Source organism: Mus musculus, chromosome Y, assembly GCF_000001635.26.
Source record: "Mus musculus strain C57BL/6J chromosome Y, GRCm38.p6 C57BL/6J".
NCBI lineage: Eukaryota > Metazoa > Chordata > Mammalia > Rodentia > Muridae > Mus > Mus musculus.
The window spans coordinates 1,376,058-1,390,530 of NC_000087.7; the positions used below are offsets into that span (position 1 = coordinate 1,376,058).

Sequence of the window (14,473 nt, forward strand, 5' to 3'; positions counted from 1 at the left end):
TTTCCAAGTGCCTGACCATCCAGCCAATCCATTGGCTACAGCCCATGAGTCAGTGAATAATCATACATCTGGCCATTTCTTCTTACAAACAAACTGTAATACCATGTGTACTGCCCGAAGTTCTGCCCACTGTGAAGATTTCCCTTCCCCTGTGTCTTTCAGGGTTATCCCAGAAAGGGGTTGTAATGCTGCAGCTGTCCACTTCTGGGTGGTGCCTGTATAATGTGCAGAGCCATCAGTAAACCCGGCCCTAGTCTTCTCCTCTTCGGTCAGTCATTCACAGGGAACACCCTATGAAGTTATAGGCACATGCTTGGCAGCAGATGGCATTGTTAAACCATAGGCATTTGGACAACTTAACTTGCTAATGCCTTCAGGACCTGCTCTGGCCCAATCACATAAATACCACTTCCATTTGATAACAGACTGCTGCTGTGCGAGTCCCACTTTATGACTTGGAGGGTCTGATAGTACACAGCTCATGATGGGTAGTTCAGGTCGCATAGTAACTTGTTTTCCTATTGTCAAACATTCAGTTTCAACTAAGACTCAATAGCAGGCCAAGAGCTGTTTTTCAAAGGGAGAATAGTTGTCTGCAGATGATGATAGAGCTTTGCTCCAAAATCCCAAAAGGTCTCTTCTGTGATTCACCTGCCAGAGGCTCCAAACAGCATCTCTATCAGTCACAGACACCTCAAGTACTATCGGGTCTGCTGGGCCATATGGTCCAAGTGGTAGAGCAGCCTGCACAGCAGCCTGGACCTGTTGAAGGGCCTTCTCCTGTTCCAGGCCCCACACAAAGCTAGCAGCTTTCCGAGTCACTTGGTAAATAGGCCTAAGTAACACACCCAAGTGAGGGATGTGCTGTCTCCAGAATCCAAATAGACCCACTAAACGTTGTGCTTCTTTCTTGGTTGTAAGAGGGGCCAGGTACAATAACTTATCTTTCACCTTAGAAGGAATATCTCTGCATGCCCCACACCACTGGACTCCTAAGAATTTCACTGAGGTATGGTCCTTGAATTTTGGTTGGATTTATTTCCCATCCTCTGATATGCATATGTGTTACCAATGAGTCCAAAGTGGTTGCTACTTCCTGCTCACTTGGTCCAATCAGCATAATGCCATCAATATAGTACATACATTTGTATGTGATATTTTGTGGAAGAGCCAAACAATCAAGATCCCTTCTAACTAAATTATGACACAAGGCAGGAGAATTAATATATCCTTGAGACAAAACTGTGAAAGTATACTGTTGGCCTTGCCAACTGAAAGAAAATTGCTTATGGTGGTCCTTATGGACAGGTATTGAGAAGAAGGCATTTGCCAGATCAATAGCAGCATACCAGGTACAAGGAGATGTGTTAATTTGCTCAAGTAATGAAACTACATCTGGTACAGCAGCTGCAATTGGAGTTACTACCTGATTTAGTTTTCAATAATCAACTGTCATTCTCCATGATCCCTCTGTTTTCTGCACTGGCCAGATAGGAGAGTTAAAGGGAAATGTGGTGGTAACCACCACCCCTGCATCTTTCAAGTCCTAGATAGTGGCAGTAATTTCTGCAATTCCTCCAGGAATATGATACTGTATTTGATTCACTATTTTCTTTGGCAGAGGCAACTCTAAAGGCTTCCATTTAGCCTTTCCAACCATACCAGCCCTCACTCTATAGTTCAGGGAACCAATATGAGAATTCTGCCAATTTCTGAGTATATCTAACCCAATTATACATTTTGGAACTGGGGAAATGACCACAGGATGTGTTTGGGGAACTACTGGACCTACTGTGAGTCGGACATTAGTCAAAACTCTATTAATCACCTGCCCTCCATAAGCCCCTACTTTTACTGGAGGGCTGCAATGTTCCTTGGGATCTCCTGGGATCAGTGTCAACTCAGAACCAGTATCTAATAGACCCCGGAAAGTCTGATCATTTCCTTTCCCCCAGTGTACAGTTACCCTTGTAAAAGGCTGTAGGTCCCTCTGGGGAAGAACTGGAGAAAGGGTAACAGCAAAACTTTTAGGTGTCTTATTAAGATCCTTCCTCAGGGGAACCTGGCCACCCCTGCATTCAAGGGGTTTCCGGATCTGCAAACTGGCTCATATCTGGAAATTGATTCACTGGCTGAGATTGCCGTTTACCATGATCTAATGTAGCCTTTCATTTGTTTGAGAATTTTTTTGCTTATACAGATCAAACAGATATGCAGTAGGCTTCCTATGTATTTCGTTCCTGGAAACACCATGATTGATTAGCCAGTACCAAAGGTGCAAGTGAGTCATGCCATTATAAATTTCACCTCTCCTGTGCTGACTATTACTGGGTATGTTATTATAAACATTGTTTTGTCTACACTGTCCATTATAATAACTAGGATCACCTTGTCTCTGGTGATTTAATCCTACTACCTGGCCCTTGTTACCTCGGAATCCAATTAAACCATTGAATTTAATTCATTTAATTGAGCAGCAGCATCTCCAATGCTAAGGTCTGGTACAAGAAAAAAGGAAAGAACAAAAGCTTTCAAAGGTGCTGGTGCCCCTCTCACCAGTTTGTGTCTTATAGAGCTGGTAAAGCCATATCTTCTGGACCTTCCCATTGTGGAAGATTAGGTTTTACACAACATATCCATTCTAGCATTGCAATTTCCCTAAGTCTTAAAATCCCTTCATCAACACGAAGCCACAGAATATCAGGCATCTCCAAGTCATTTCCAGTAGGCCATCTTTTGATAAACACTTCAGTCAACCATTCAAACAAACTTTTGACACCTCTTTTTAACTGTGCAAGCTTCTATATTAAAGCTAGTATTCCCCACTCAGAGGGCCCATGCCAATAAACTAAGCCTGCTCTAGTTTTATGTTTCTTCCATCCTTATCCCACACTCTTAAAATCCATTTCCACACATATTTGCCAGGTTTCTGCTTGAATGAATTAGCAAACTCACTAAGCTCCTTAGTGTAGCAAATTTCCTCATGGACTATACTTTCTACTTCCCCTCTAGGAGCCTGTTTTGCTTTGAATCTGGTTACAGGTCTAAAAGAAAATATTGGTGGGCCTTGAGAAACATCAGTATTATCTTGTCTGGCATTTTCTTCAGAGAAAGTCACTGCTGGTTTATCAGACTCTGCAGAATTAATTTCCTCATGTGGGGAAGGCATTATTTCAAGGGGTGGGGCTGAGAGTACTACTTCCTCAGGTGGGGCGAACCCTTGAGAATATGAAGATTCAAAATTCTCAGCTTCAACATGGTCTTCCCACACATCCCCATCCCAAGTTATAGGATCCCATTCTTTGCCAATTAGTGCCCTTACTTTAACTGTGGACACACTCTGAGGCTGAGACTTAAATTTTCGCTGTAGTTCAGCCAACCTTACAATGAGGGTTTCAGTTTGATTTTCTGCAACTTGAGCTCTATGGCTGCAGGAGAGAAGATTCTCTTCAAGGACACACTTAGCAACTTTTAGATTGTTTAATTGTGTCTGGAGCCTTTTGATTTTATCACATAACTCCCTCCTTTCATTCATCATTTTTCCCCAGATGCTAAGAGCAGCCAGCCAGTAAAATCATTTTACGATTTTTCCCCCATCTTGTGGAAAGCTTTGTACACCGAATCACCCAATTCATCAAGAAAATCAAGGGATTAGCTTCTTTAAGTTTGAAATATAGTTTCAACTATGGGTCTTCAAAGTTCTCTGAGCTCCTAGGAGGGAGAGAATCTGGTGAGGTTTCAGTAGTTGAAAGTACTGGTGAATCAACAAGTCAATTCCAGTATTTTAAAAGACTCATCCTTATACTTCTGCTCCTCTAGAACCACTCCTGGTACCAACTTCTGTATTAATCAGGGTTCTCTATAGTCACAGAACTTATGAATAGTCTCTATATAGTAAAGGAATTTATTGATGACTTACAGTCTGCAGTCCAATTCTCAACAATGGTTCAGTAGTAGCTGTGAATGGAAGTCCAAGGATCTAGCAGTTGCTCAGTCCCACATGGATGGCAAGCAGGCAAAGGAGCGAGAGCGAACTCCCTTCTTCCAATGTCCTTACATGGTCTCCAGCAGAAGGTGTAACCCAGATAAAAGGTGTGCTCCATAGCTACTAATGCCTCAAGATCTCCATATCAAGATCGGGATCAGAAACTTCTATCTCCCAGCCTCCAGATTAGGGTCACTGGTGAGCATTCCAATTCTGGATTGTAGTTCATTCCAAATATAATCAAGTTGACAACCAGGCATAGCTACTATACTACCAAAAGCTAGCTAACAGATTAAATGCAGTCTTGATCAAAATTCCAAAATCATTCTTCACAGATCTTGAAAGAATTATTCTCAGCTTCATATGGAAACATAAATGCCCAGGATAGTTAAGACAATCCTGAATAGAAAAAGAACTGTTGGAGCTATCATCGTATCAGATTTCAAGTTTACTGTGTATCTATTCTATTTCTTATGTCTTGGGCTCTTTTTCCTTCTACTTTGTTCAATTTTGAATGTTAGTTTTTGTTTTATCATATTGTATTGTATTATTATCCCTTAGAAGCCTGTTTGCTTTTTAATGAGAGACAGAAAGAGAGTAGATTCTAATGGGCAGGGAGGTGGGGAATTAGGAAGTGTAGAGGCAGAGGAAACCATAACCAGAATATATTATGTAAGAAATTAATCTATTTTTAGTAAAAGGATTAAAAAAGGAGAACAGGTTTTGACAAGAGAATCTATATTGCAAATGAAGGTCACACAATTGTATTCACTTCACATGGAAACTGAAACAAAAAGATCTTAAGTTCTCAGCCTGACTTAACTACACTGCAGAGATTAAGACCAGTGAAGGAAGCCATATATCAAAAACAAATGGGTGAAGGGTGAGGAATGAACTACAGAAGAGATCAGTGCCACACTCAACAGGTGACAAAAATTTGGAAAAATGCAACAAAATCAAAATAAAAAAATTCCAAGTAACAAATGAGTGCTTCACCAGACTACAAATAAAAATAAAATAATTGCATTACAAAGCTCCCACTTTTAAAAACAGGGTAAAATGCATTAAAGTGTAAATAGTACTCACAGTTTGCTAAATAACTCTAGGAAATAATTGCAAGTTAAGATCCATTTTCACAAACCTTGACATAGGTAGAATCATCCTTTCCTCATGATAATCACTGTCATATTCACTTATGTATTCCCTTAAGACCGTTAATATGCGAACCATTCGGATGGCTTCTTGTCTTGCACAGCTAAAAATATTGTCTTTTTCACTATCCAAAACACACAATGTATCATATGAGGCTTTCAAGCGATCAAAGCAAGATTGAATAAAGTCTTCATGAATTACTACCTGCAAATATTATTTCAAAAAACAATTCAATGATTGCTTATAAAATTATCAAATATAACAAAAACTCTGAAAAATTTAAGTTAAAAGCAATTATCAACTATAATTATGAAGAATAAATACAAGTTTTCTTTTTTTCCATTTTTTATTAGGTATTTAGCTCATTTACATTTCCAATGCTATACCAAAAGTCCCCCATACCCACCCACTCCCCCTTTTTGGCCCTGGCGTTCCCCTGTACTGGGGCATACAAAGTTTGCGTGTCCTATGGGCCTCTCTTTCCAGTGATGGCCGACTAGGCCATCTTTTGATACATATGCAGCTAGAGTCAAGAGCTCCGGGGTACTGGTTAGTTCATAATGTTGTTCCACCTATAGGGTTGCAGATCCCTTTAGCTCCTTGGGGTCTTTCTCTAGCTCCTCCATTGGGAGCCCTGTGATCCACCCATTAAAATACAAGTTTTCTAATAAAATATTCATAACATGAAACCAAGCACTAACTCTTCAATATTCTTTTTTGAAAATATTTAATCTTCAGTAGATAGACATGAGCCCCACTTAAGAGATAAGGCTACTGCCCATCTCAAAAATTTTGACCAAGAATTGGTCCTGTCTAAAGGAAATGTAGGGACAAAAAAGTGAAGCAGAGACTGAAAGAAAAGCCATCCAGAGATTGTCCCACTGTGCAATCCATTCCATCTGCAGATACTATAACCCAACACTACTACTGATGCCACGTTGTGCTTGTAGTCAGTAGCCTTATATGGCTGTCATCTGAGTCTCTATCAGCAGCTGACTGAGACAGATGTAGATGTTCACAGCTATTGGAATGAGCACGGAGAGCCCCATGGAAGAGTTAAGAGGAAGGACTGAAAGAGCTGAAGAGGATTGCAACCCCATAGGAAGAACAACAGTAACAGTTAACTGGACCCCTCAGAGCTCACAGGGACTAAACCACCAACCAAAGAGTAAACATGGAGGGACCCATGGCTCCAGCTGCATATGTTGCAGAGGATGGCCTTATCTGATCAATGTGAGGGGAGGCCTTTGGTTTGGTGAAGGCTTGATGCTTCAGAGAAGGTGAATGTTAAGAGGAGTGAGGCAGGAGTGGATGGGGGTGCACCCTTTTAGGGGAAAGGATATAAGGTGGGGGGGTCATGAAGGGTGGCCCATAAAAGGGGACAACATTTGAAATGTAAATAAATAAAATAATTAATTAGAAAGCCCTGAGCCTTTATTTCAACATTTAGGAGGCAGAGGCAGACCTTTTGCATTCTAGGCTAGTATGGTTTACATTATTAAGTTTTAAGACACTCAGGTCTATAAAGAGAGTCCCAAGTCTCAGAAGTAGAAAAGGATCTTTAAGTCAAATGTCAAATCAAGTAATATTTTGGGTAGAGCTATGTATAATAGTAATTCCATTCAAAACAACTCCAAGAATCTATGAAGAGGGTAGGTAAAGGTGTTGCTGTTAAGAACTGTGATCTGTGTTTAATACTTGGGACCCTGTATGAAGAAATAGAATAATTTCTGACCTCCACACTTGCACTGAAGCACATGCAAGCATATGCATATACTTACATAGAAACAAGCACAAAATAATAAAGTTAAATAAAAGAAAAGGTTATGGCATCCCTGGCTTGTAATCCCTGGCTGAGTAAAGAGTGCCTTGAATTATGTGAGATGTAGCAACATAATGAATTCCCGGACCAGTGTGAGTTATAATATGTGACTCTGTCTCACCAAAACAATCCCTCAAAACAAAATAAGCAAGAAAAATGGTGGAAATATTTATCTTATTTCTAAAAATGACAAATATTTAATTAAATTTTTTTTCTAATTAAATTAAAGGCTAAGATGAAATGATACTAACAATATTATTTTAACCTAACATTGGAGTTTCTCAGTACTTGACCCTTACCTGATTAGCTTGCAATTTGGGACCAAGGCTTGTGTATATCTCTTTAAGAAGATCTATTGCTCTGCTTGAAATATCATCATTACTCTGAATCACAACCTGATTTTAAGAATAACAAAATAAACACTTTTAAAGATATATTTTAATTTTCCACCTAAACTAAAATGTTCTTTTCAATTACTAAGAAAACCAAAACGAAAATATAGTAAAGGCAGGAAAGTGAGGAAAGAAAAGCAGATTTTCTTCCCTCACTTATTACCCTTCTTATTATTTGCCTTTATTTGTAGATTGTTCGTAGTCAGAAGAAAATTTAAAATATACACTTAAGTCAATAAATTAGCATCAAAAGTATGACTATATCTAAAATCTCTAAAGAGAAGTTAAAAAATCTCTAAAGAAACATAAGTTACAATATTGTCTAAAAGACCTTAACAAATTATATTATCAAAATTGCAAAATCAGCATTACATAGCATCAAAAATTTACTTTTCAGATATTCAATATTCATCACAAGTAAAACAACTTGTAATTTTTTTTTACTCTTCACACTTTCTACTAACAGTCACTTTTTATGTCATTAATTTTGGTAGTAAAAATGTATTAAAATACATATTAAAATCTTATATAAAATGAGAGAACTTTCATGAAGGACAACAGGTAAAATACATTCAGGGGACAACAGCTGACACCCACAAAATCTGCAAAGGGTAAATCTAAAGTGAATGCTAAAGAAAGATCAGTGTCAGACAGAAAACAGCAAAAATATAAGCTTATGACTTCTAGGATATACATCAAATCTGCATAAATATGGTGAAGAAAAATCAAGTTTTAACTACCTCAGATACTTTTGCCATTACATATTTGTACTTTTTTACTTACCTTCCAAAGGTAGTCTAATCCTATTAAGTCCAAATCATCCATCATATAGATTTTTCTTTTTATCATTAGTTTCCCTTCTCGACAATTAACAGTTTTGAAAAATCTTTCAAAACATTTCATCCCATTTTCAGTTAATAGAGAAGGATCAAGCTGAAGCACATTACTTTCGAAAAACTCCTTATTAATATCAGGATGTAAGTCAGGTTCATCTCCCATTAATTTGGAATACCACATAAAACAGGCTTCTCGATCACTAAAGTAAACGGCATTCTCTGCTAAACAGTTCCATATTTGTTTTGCCTGGGAAACACAGAGCCAGAGTTGACCATCCTTCAGTAAGAATCTTGAAAAAAAAAACCCAAACAACTAATTAGATTCAAAATGTTTATTCTCACCAATAAATTATTTTGATACATCAACACATTTAGGTATTTCATTTTAATGTAACCTAAAGACATACCCAACACATTTATCTCTTTTATTTTATTGTATCTCAATGAATATTTATTCTCTAAAAATAACCTAGCTGAACTTACATCTTATTTTTTCATTTATTTAATGAGTATATTAGGCAACCAAAAAATGCCAAAAACTTTATCTATCTACATGAGTCATAAAGAGTTTTGCATATATTCAAAATGTACAGCTTTTGAAACAAGTTATTATTTAGATACCAACTAAATAATTGGTGTTGGGGAGATGGTTCAGTAGGTAAAGTTGAAGTATGTATACTCCAGGGTCTTTGTCTAGGTCATTAGGATCCAAATAAAGGTTAGATGTAATAATGTATGCCTGTAATGGTATTAATGGAAGAAAACAGACAGATTCTGGGAATTGCTAGCTAGCCAGAGTGTGTGAAAGCCATGTTTAGTAAGAAGCCCTAAGAAAAACAAAAATAATACTCAAAAAGTAACAAAAAGATGAGAATAACAGAGTTTTCACAGGACTCTATTATGTATGGCAAAATGATATAGAAACTTCTGGAAATGACTGTCTTGGAGAGTATCTTGCTATGCTAGCCAGTAGACACTTCATTATCTGTGCATTAAAGAAATCAGCACTATTGATCAAAACAAACCTGAGGAAATTAAGCCGTTCTTGGACTTCTTGAACATGACTGTATCTACTTCCTAGTCTTACAGTTTGTGGGTCATAATCTTCATGATCTGCATATTAAAAATACTGTGAATTACATGCATCCACTGCTGAACTTAGCAAAAATAATTGCAGTAATAACTAATTATTAGGTAATCATGTAATAGTTCATTGGATATTTATCTACAAAAAAGGAAACATTTTGAGCACAGTCAAAATGTAATGTGCCATATATAATCTGGTCAGGAAATTGAACAGAGATGTGTATCAATGAGGGATGGGGAACTGGGGGTAGCCACCAGAAAGTCCCAGATGCCAGGAAAGCAAGACACTCCCAGGACCCAATGGAGATGACATTAGATGAAATACCCAACAAAGGGAAGGGAGAACCTGTGGAGATCATATACAAAGGTTAGGCATGGCCCCCTGGTTGAGGGATGGGGCCACCCACCCATCTCTAAAATTTTAACCCAGAATTGTCCCTGTCTAACAGAAATATAGGGACAAAGAGTAGAGAAGAGACTGAAGGAAAGGCCATCCAGAGACTGTCCCACCTGGTGATCCATCCATCTACAATCACCAAACCCAGACCCAGACCCAGACATTATTGTGGATGCCAAGAAGAGCTTGCTGACAGACGCCTGATTCAGCTGTGTCCTGAAAGCCCTGCCAGAGCCTCACAAATAAAGAGGCAGATGTTTGCAGCCAATCATCTGATGGAGTACAGGCACCCCAATAGAGTAGTTAGGGGAAGGACCAAAGGAACGGAAGGGGTCTTATCTGGCATCAGTGGGAGGAGTTCTAGGACAGCAAGGGCTACACAGAAAAACCCTGTCTCAAAAAACCAAAAAAAAAAAAAAAAAAAAGGAGGGGAGGCTATACTGGCCTTGTGAAGGCTTGATGCTCCAGTGTAGAGGAATGCTAGGGCCAGTGAGGTGGGAGGAGTGGGTGGGTGATGGGGTAACACTGTCACAGATGCAGGGTAAGAAGGAATGGGGATGGGATAGGGGGTTTACAGAGGGGAAACCAGGAGAGGGGATAATACTTGAAATGTAAATAAATAAAATATCCAATTAAAAAATCCCATCCATCCATCCATCCATCCATCCATCCATCCATCCATCCATCCATCCATCCATCCATCCATCCATCCATCCATCCATCCATCCATCCATCCATCCATCCAGGAAGGTTTTTCTGTGTAGTTACTGCTAGCAAGGAATTCAATATGTATAGACCAGGCTGGCTTTGAACTACCAGAGATCAGTCAACAGTGCTGAGAATAAAGGTATGAACCTTAATCTGCCTAGTTTGCTAAATGTCATAAAAATAATTATGTTGTTTAACTCTCCTTTCCTTTTGAGTATAATATTTCCCACCACATTTAATTTTGATATGCTATAGCCTTTCAACATATAGAAAATATTTTAGTGTAAAATGGTGGAATTACTTCTCTAGCTCAGTAAAATTACAGAGTGGTAAAATGAGATTAAATTTTATGATATTATAATTATTTCTCCCACCAGCCTTTGAGTATTGATCAAAAATATCTTAAAAAGACATTTCTCTTATGATTACAAACATAGGTATTAATAACTCAAAGTAGGACAGTCTGAAATCCTTTACAAAATTAATGCTTCAGATTTCCTTTATTAACAACTGACATACATACTATTCCCTCTAGTGTTTGTTAAAAGAAGTAGCATAAAGAAAAATTTTTAAAAAGTGAGCATGGTGACAGGTCTTTAATCTGAGCACTCAGGAAACAGAGGCAGGCTGTTCTCTGTGATTTCAAGTCCATCCTGGTCTTTGTATCAAGCTCTAAGCTAGTCAAAGCTACATACAGTGAGAACTTGTCTCAAAAATGCAATCAAATACAATCCAAACAACCAAACCCTTCATCTCTCAATCAAAAAATTCCTATAAAAATCTAAAGTACCCACTAGGATAAAAATAATAAACTGTTTTACTTCAGTAATTTTAAATTATATGAAAACATAAAATATTATTATACCATACTATAGTACATTTGAGAAAGTTAAAACTAAAGTATGAATAATATATCTGACACAAATGTACATTCATGAAATAAAGAAAAATACTATTTTTATATTCTCTTTGTTTTAACAAGTATTACTTTATTTACAATTTAGGTATATATTATTAACCTATAAATATAAAAGTCATAATGATAATGTTTAAAATAACTTCCAAGATTCAGAGCTGTTAAATAATAAAAATTTCAATCTGGACAATTCCAATATGAATACCTGTTTTATGGAAATAATATTAAGAATAGAAAAATGAAGCTGTGGACATTTTTGGAATAAGGAGAGGTAAACCAGAAATATAAATAAGTTATGAATCAGAATATAGGGGTGAGAGGATTTAAGTGACTCCAACTTTTGCCACATTATCTTGAAAACTGGACCTAAAGTTGCTGACAAAGACATTAGAAATGAAATTACACAACAGGAAAAAAATTTCAAACAGGCTACATTTTTGGGAAGAAATCATCTTAGGATTATCATTCAAGGAGGTTCAAAGTTATAGAGAATAAAAAAATATGGGTAAAGTTTCACCCATATAAAATAAACCACAAGGCTAGAAAGCATATGTTGTCTTGACTGTTGAGTCAATTGACTCAGAACTTTTCATATTTCAGGATTTCTTTTTGTAAGTTCTTCAGTGTGAGAAAAACCTGCATCTGTGTAAAACAGAACTAAATGCAGAATTCTCTCTCTTCCCTGCTCCTAATTACAATCAAGGACCTTAATGAGGATATGAATCATTCATTCCCTTAACGAAGTCTATGAAACACAAACCACAAACAATGGACTGAAATAAAGAATAAAGCTCAAATTATAAATGTAAAATAGAATCAGAGATTCCAAAGTGAATTAAAAAAATACTTTGTTTTCAATAACTCATAAAAGTTTCCCAAAATTGACCACATATATGGACACAAAGCAAAAGACACAAGAAAACTGAAATAACACCCTGTGTCTTATCTGACCACTATGACTTAAGCTGCAAATCAACATCAACACCAGTGAGACAAAGTATACAAACTAGTGGAAACTGACTCAATAGAGAATTAAAAAATGGGCCAAAAAAATCAAGAAGAAAATTAAAACCCTTTTAGAATTAAATAAAACAAAAACCACACTCAAATCCATGCGAAGAATTAATAAGCAGTTTGAAGATGATTAAGTGCCTGTGCTGGTGCTTGACACAAGTTAAGAGTCATCCCAGATGAATCAATTGAGGAAACCTCAGTTGAAAAATACCTCCATAACATCTGGCTGTAGGCAGGCCTGTAGCATTTTCTTTATCAGTGACTGGTGAGGGAAAGCCCAACTCATTGTGGTTGGTGTCATCCTTGGGATGGTAGTCCTAGATGCTGTAAGAAAGCAGGCTAAGCAAACCATGGGAAGCAAGCTAGTAAGAAGCACCCTTACAGTGTCTCTATATCAGCTACTGACCCAGGTTCCTGCACTGTTGGAGATGCTAGCCTGACTTACTTCAATGATGAACAGTGCTGTGGAAGTGTAAGCCAAATCAACCCTTTCTCCTAAACTTGCTTTAGTCATGGTGATTTATCACTGCAGTAGTTAACAGTGTCTATATAAAAACATTGGGAGAGATTTCATTATTACAACATAAAAGACACAGCTAAATGCTCTAGAATAAAAAGAAGAAATAATACCCCCAAAGTAGAGATGGCAAAACAGAAAAATACATCCAGGCGAAATCAATAAAACAACAAACAAAAACAATACAAAAAAAATCAGTTAAGGGATGAAGAGATGGATCAGGTGTTAAGAGCAGTGGCTGCTCTTTCAGAAGTCCTGACTGAGTTCAATTCCCTCAGGACTCAAAGGGAGGGACCTTAGATGAAATGCCCAACAGTGGGGAGAGGGAATTTGTAGAGTCCACCTCCAGTAGAAACACAGGGCATCAAGTGGAAGAATGGGGTTGTCATCCCAGTCAAAAACTCTGACCCAGAACTGTTCTTGTCTAAAAGAACTGAAGGGTTAAAGACTGGCCCAAATTGGAATCCATCTCAAGGGGTGTGCTTACAGACAGGAGCCTAACATAGCTGTCCTCTGAGAGGCACAGAGACAGACAGATATTTATACCCAATCATTAGACTGAAGTATGGGACCCCTGTGTTTGAATTAGTGAAAGGCTGGAAGAAACTGAGGAGTAGCGTGACCTCAGAGGAAGACAAGCAGTCTCAACTGACATGGATCCCTCAGATTTCTCAGACACTAAGCTACCATCCAAGCAGGATACACTAGCTGGTTTGAGGTTCCCAACACATATACTGCAGAGGACTGCTTGGTCTGGCCTCAGTGAGAGAAGATGCACCTCCTTGAGATCCTTAAAAGACTTGAGGCCCCAGAGAGTGGGGAGGTCTGGCAGTGTGGCATGGGGTGGATGATTGGGGACATCCTCTTGGAGATGGGGAGGAGGAATGGGATGAGGAACTATTTGAGAGCAGATCAGGAGGGGGATAACAATTGAATTGTAAAAAAAAGATTAAAGATAAATATTAAAAATAGTTAAAGAAAAATTCTTTGAGAAAATCATTAAGAGCAATAAACCCTGAGCCAAATTAAAACACAGAAAAGATCCAAATTAAATAAAACTAGATACAAAAATGGGATATCATAACAATTACTGAGGAATCTGGAATATCATAAGGACACACTTTAAAAAGTTTCTATATAGAAAAGGGCACCATCATTTAGATAAAGTGGCAAGCTACAGAATGGTAAAAGAACTATCAATAACACATCCGACAATAGGCTAACATTTAAAATATATAAAGAACAAGAACAAGATCAACAACAAAACAGTATCACTGAAAGGCATTGAAAACTAGTTTAGAATTTAGTTTGTGTAAAATTTAGGGTGACATGTGCATTTAAAACTTTAGATTGAAAATGACAGGAATGAAAATAACCTGCATCTGTACTGAGTTCTTTCTTGTCAGTACATAATCAATACAGTATAAATTGTATTAGAATAATGAGTTTCTAGAGATGGCTCAGCAATTAGGAATACATATTGATTTTGCAAAGGATATGAGTTTAATTTCCAGAACCTACATGATGGCTCATAACCATATCTAACTTCAGTTTCAATGGATCTGAAACCCTTTTCTTCCACAGAGAACACCAGACACATATGTGAGGGACCAACGTAAAAAAGACAGAACACCCGTAGGCATAAAAA

General features: G+C 37.6%; 1 protein-coding gene across 1 annotated transcript in view; it reads right to left on the reverse strand.

Annotated features, from left to right (window-relative positions):
* The window catches only part of Usp9y (ubiquitin specific peptidase 9, Y chromosome), a 160,822-nt gene that overhangs the window by 77,097 nt on the left and 69,252 nt on the right, over positions 1–14,473 (reverse strand). The window contains exons 17-20 of the mRNA NM_148943.2: positions 9,213–9,300; positions 8,135–8,477; positions 7,259–7,354; positions 5,127–5,341 (exon numbers count right to left, since the gene is read on the reverse strand). Coding sequence (NP_683745.2) covers positions 5,127–5,341; positions 7,259–7,354; positions 8,135–8,477; positions 9,213–9,300 — 742 coding nt within the window. The remainder of the gene's footprint in view (positions 1–5,126; positions 5,342–7,258; positions 7,355–8,134; positions 8,478–9,212; positions 9,301–14,473) is intronic.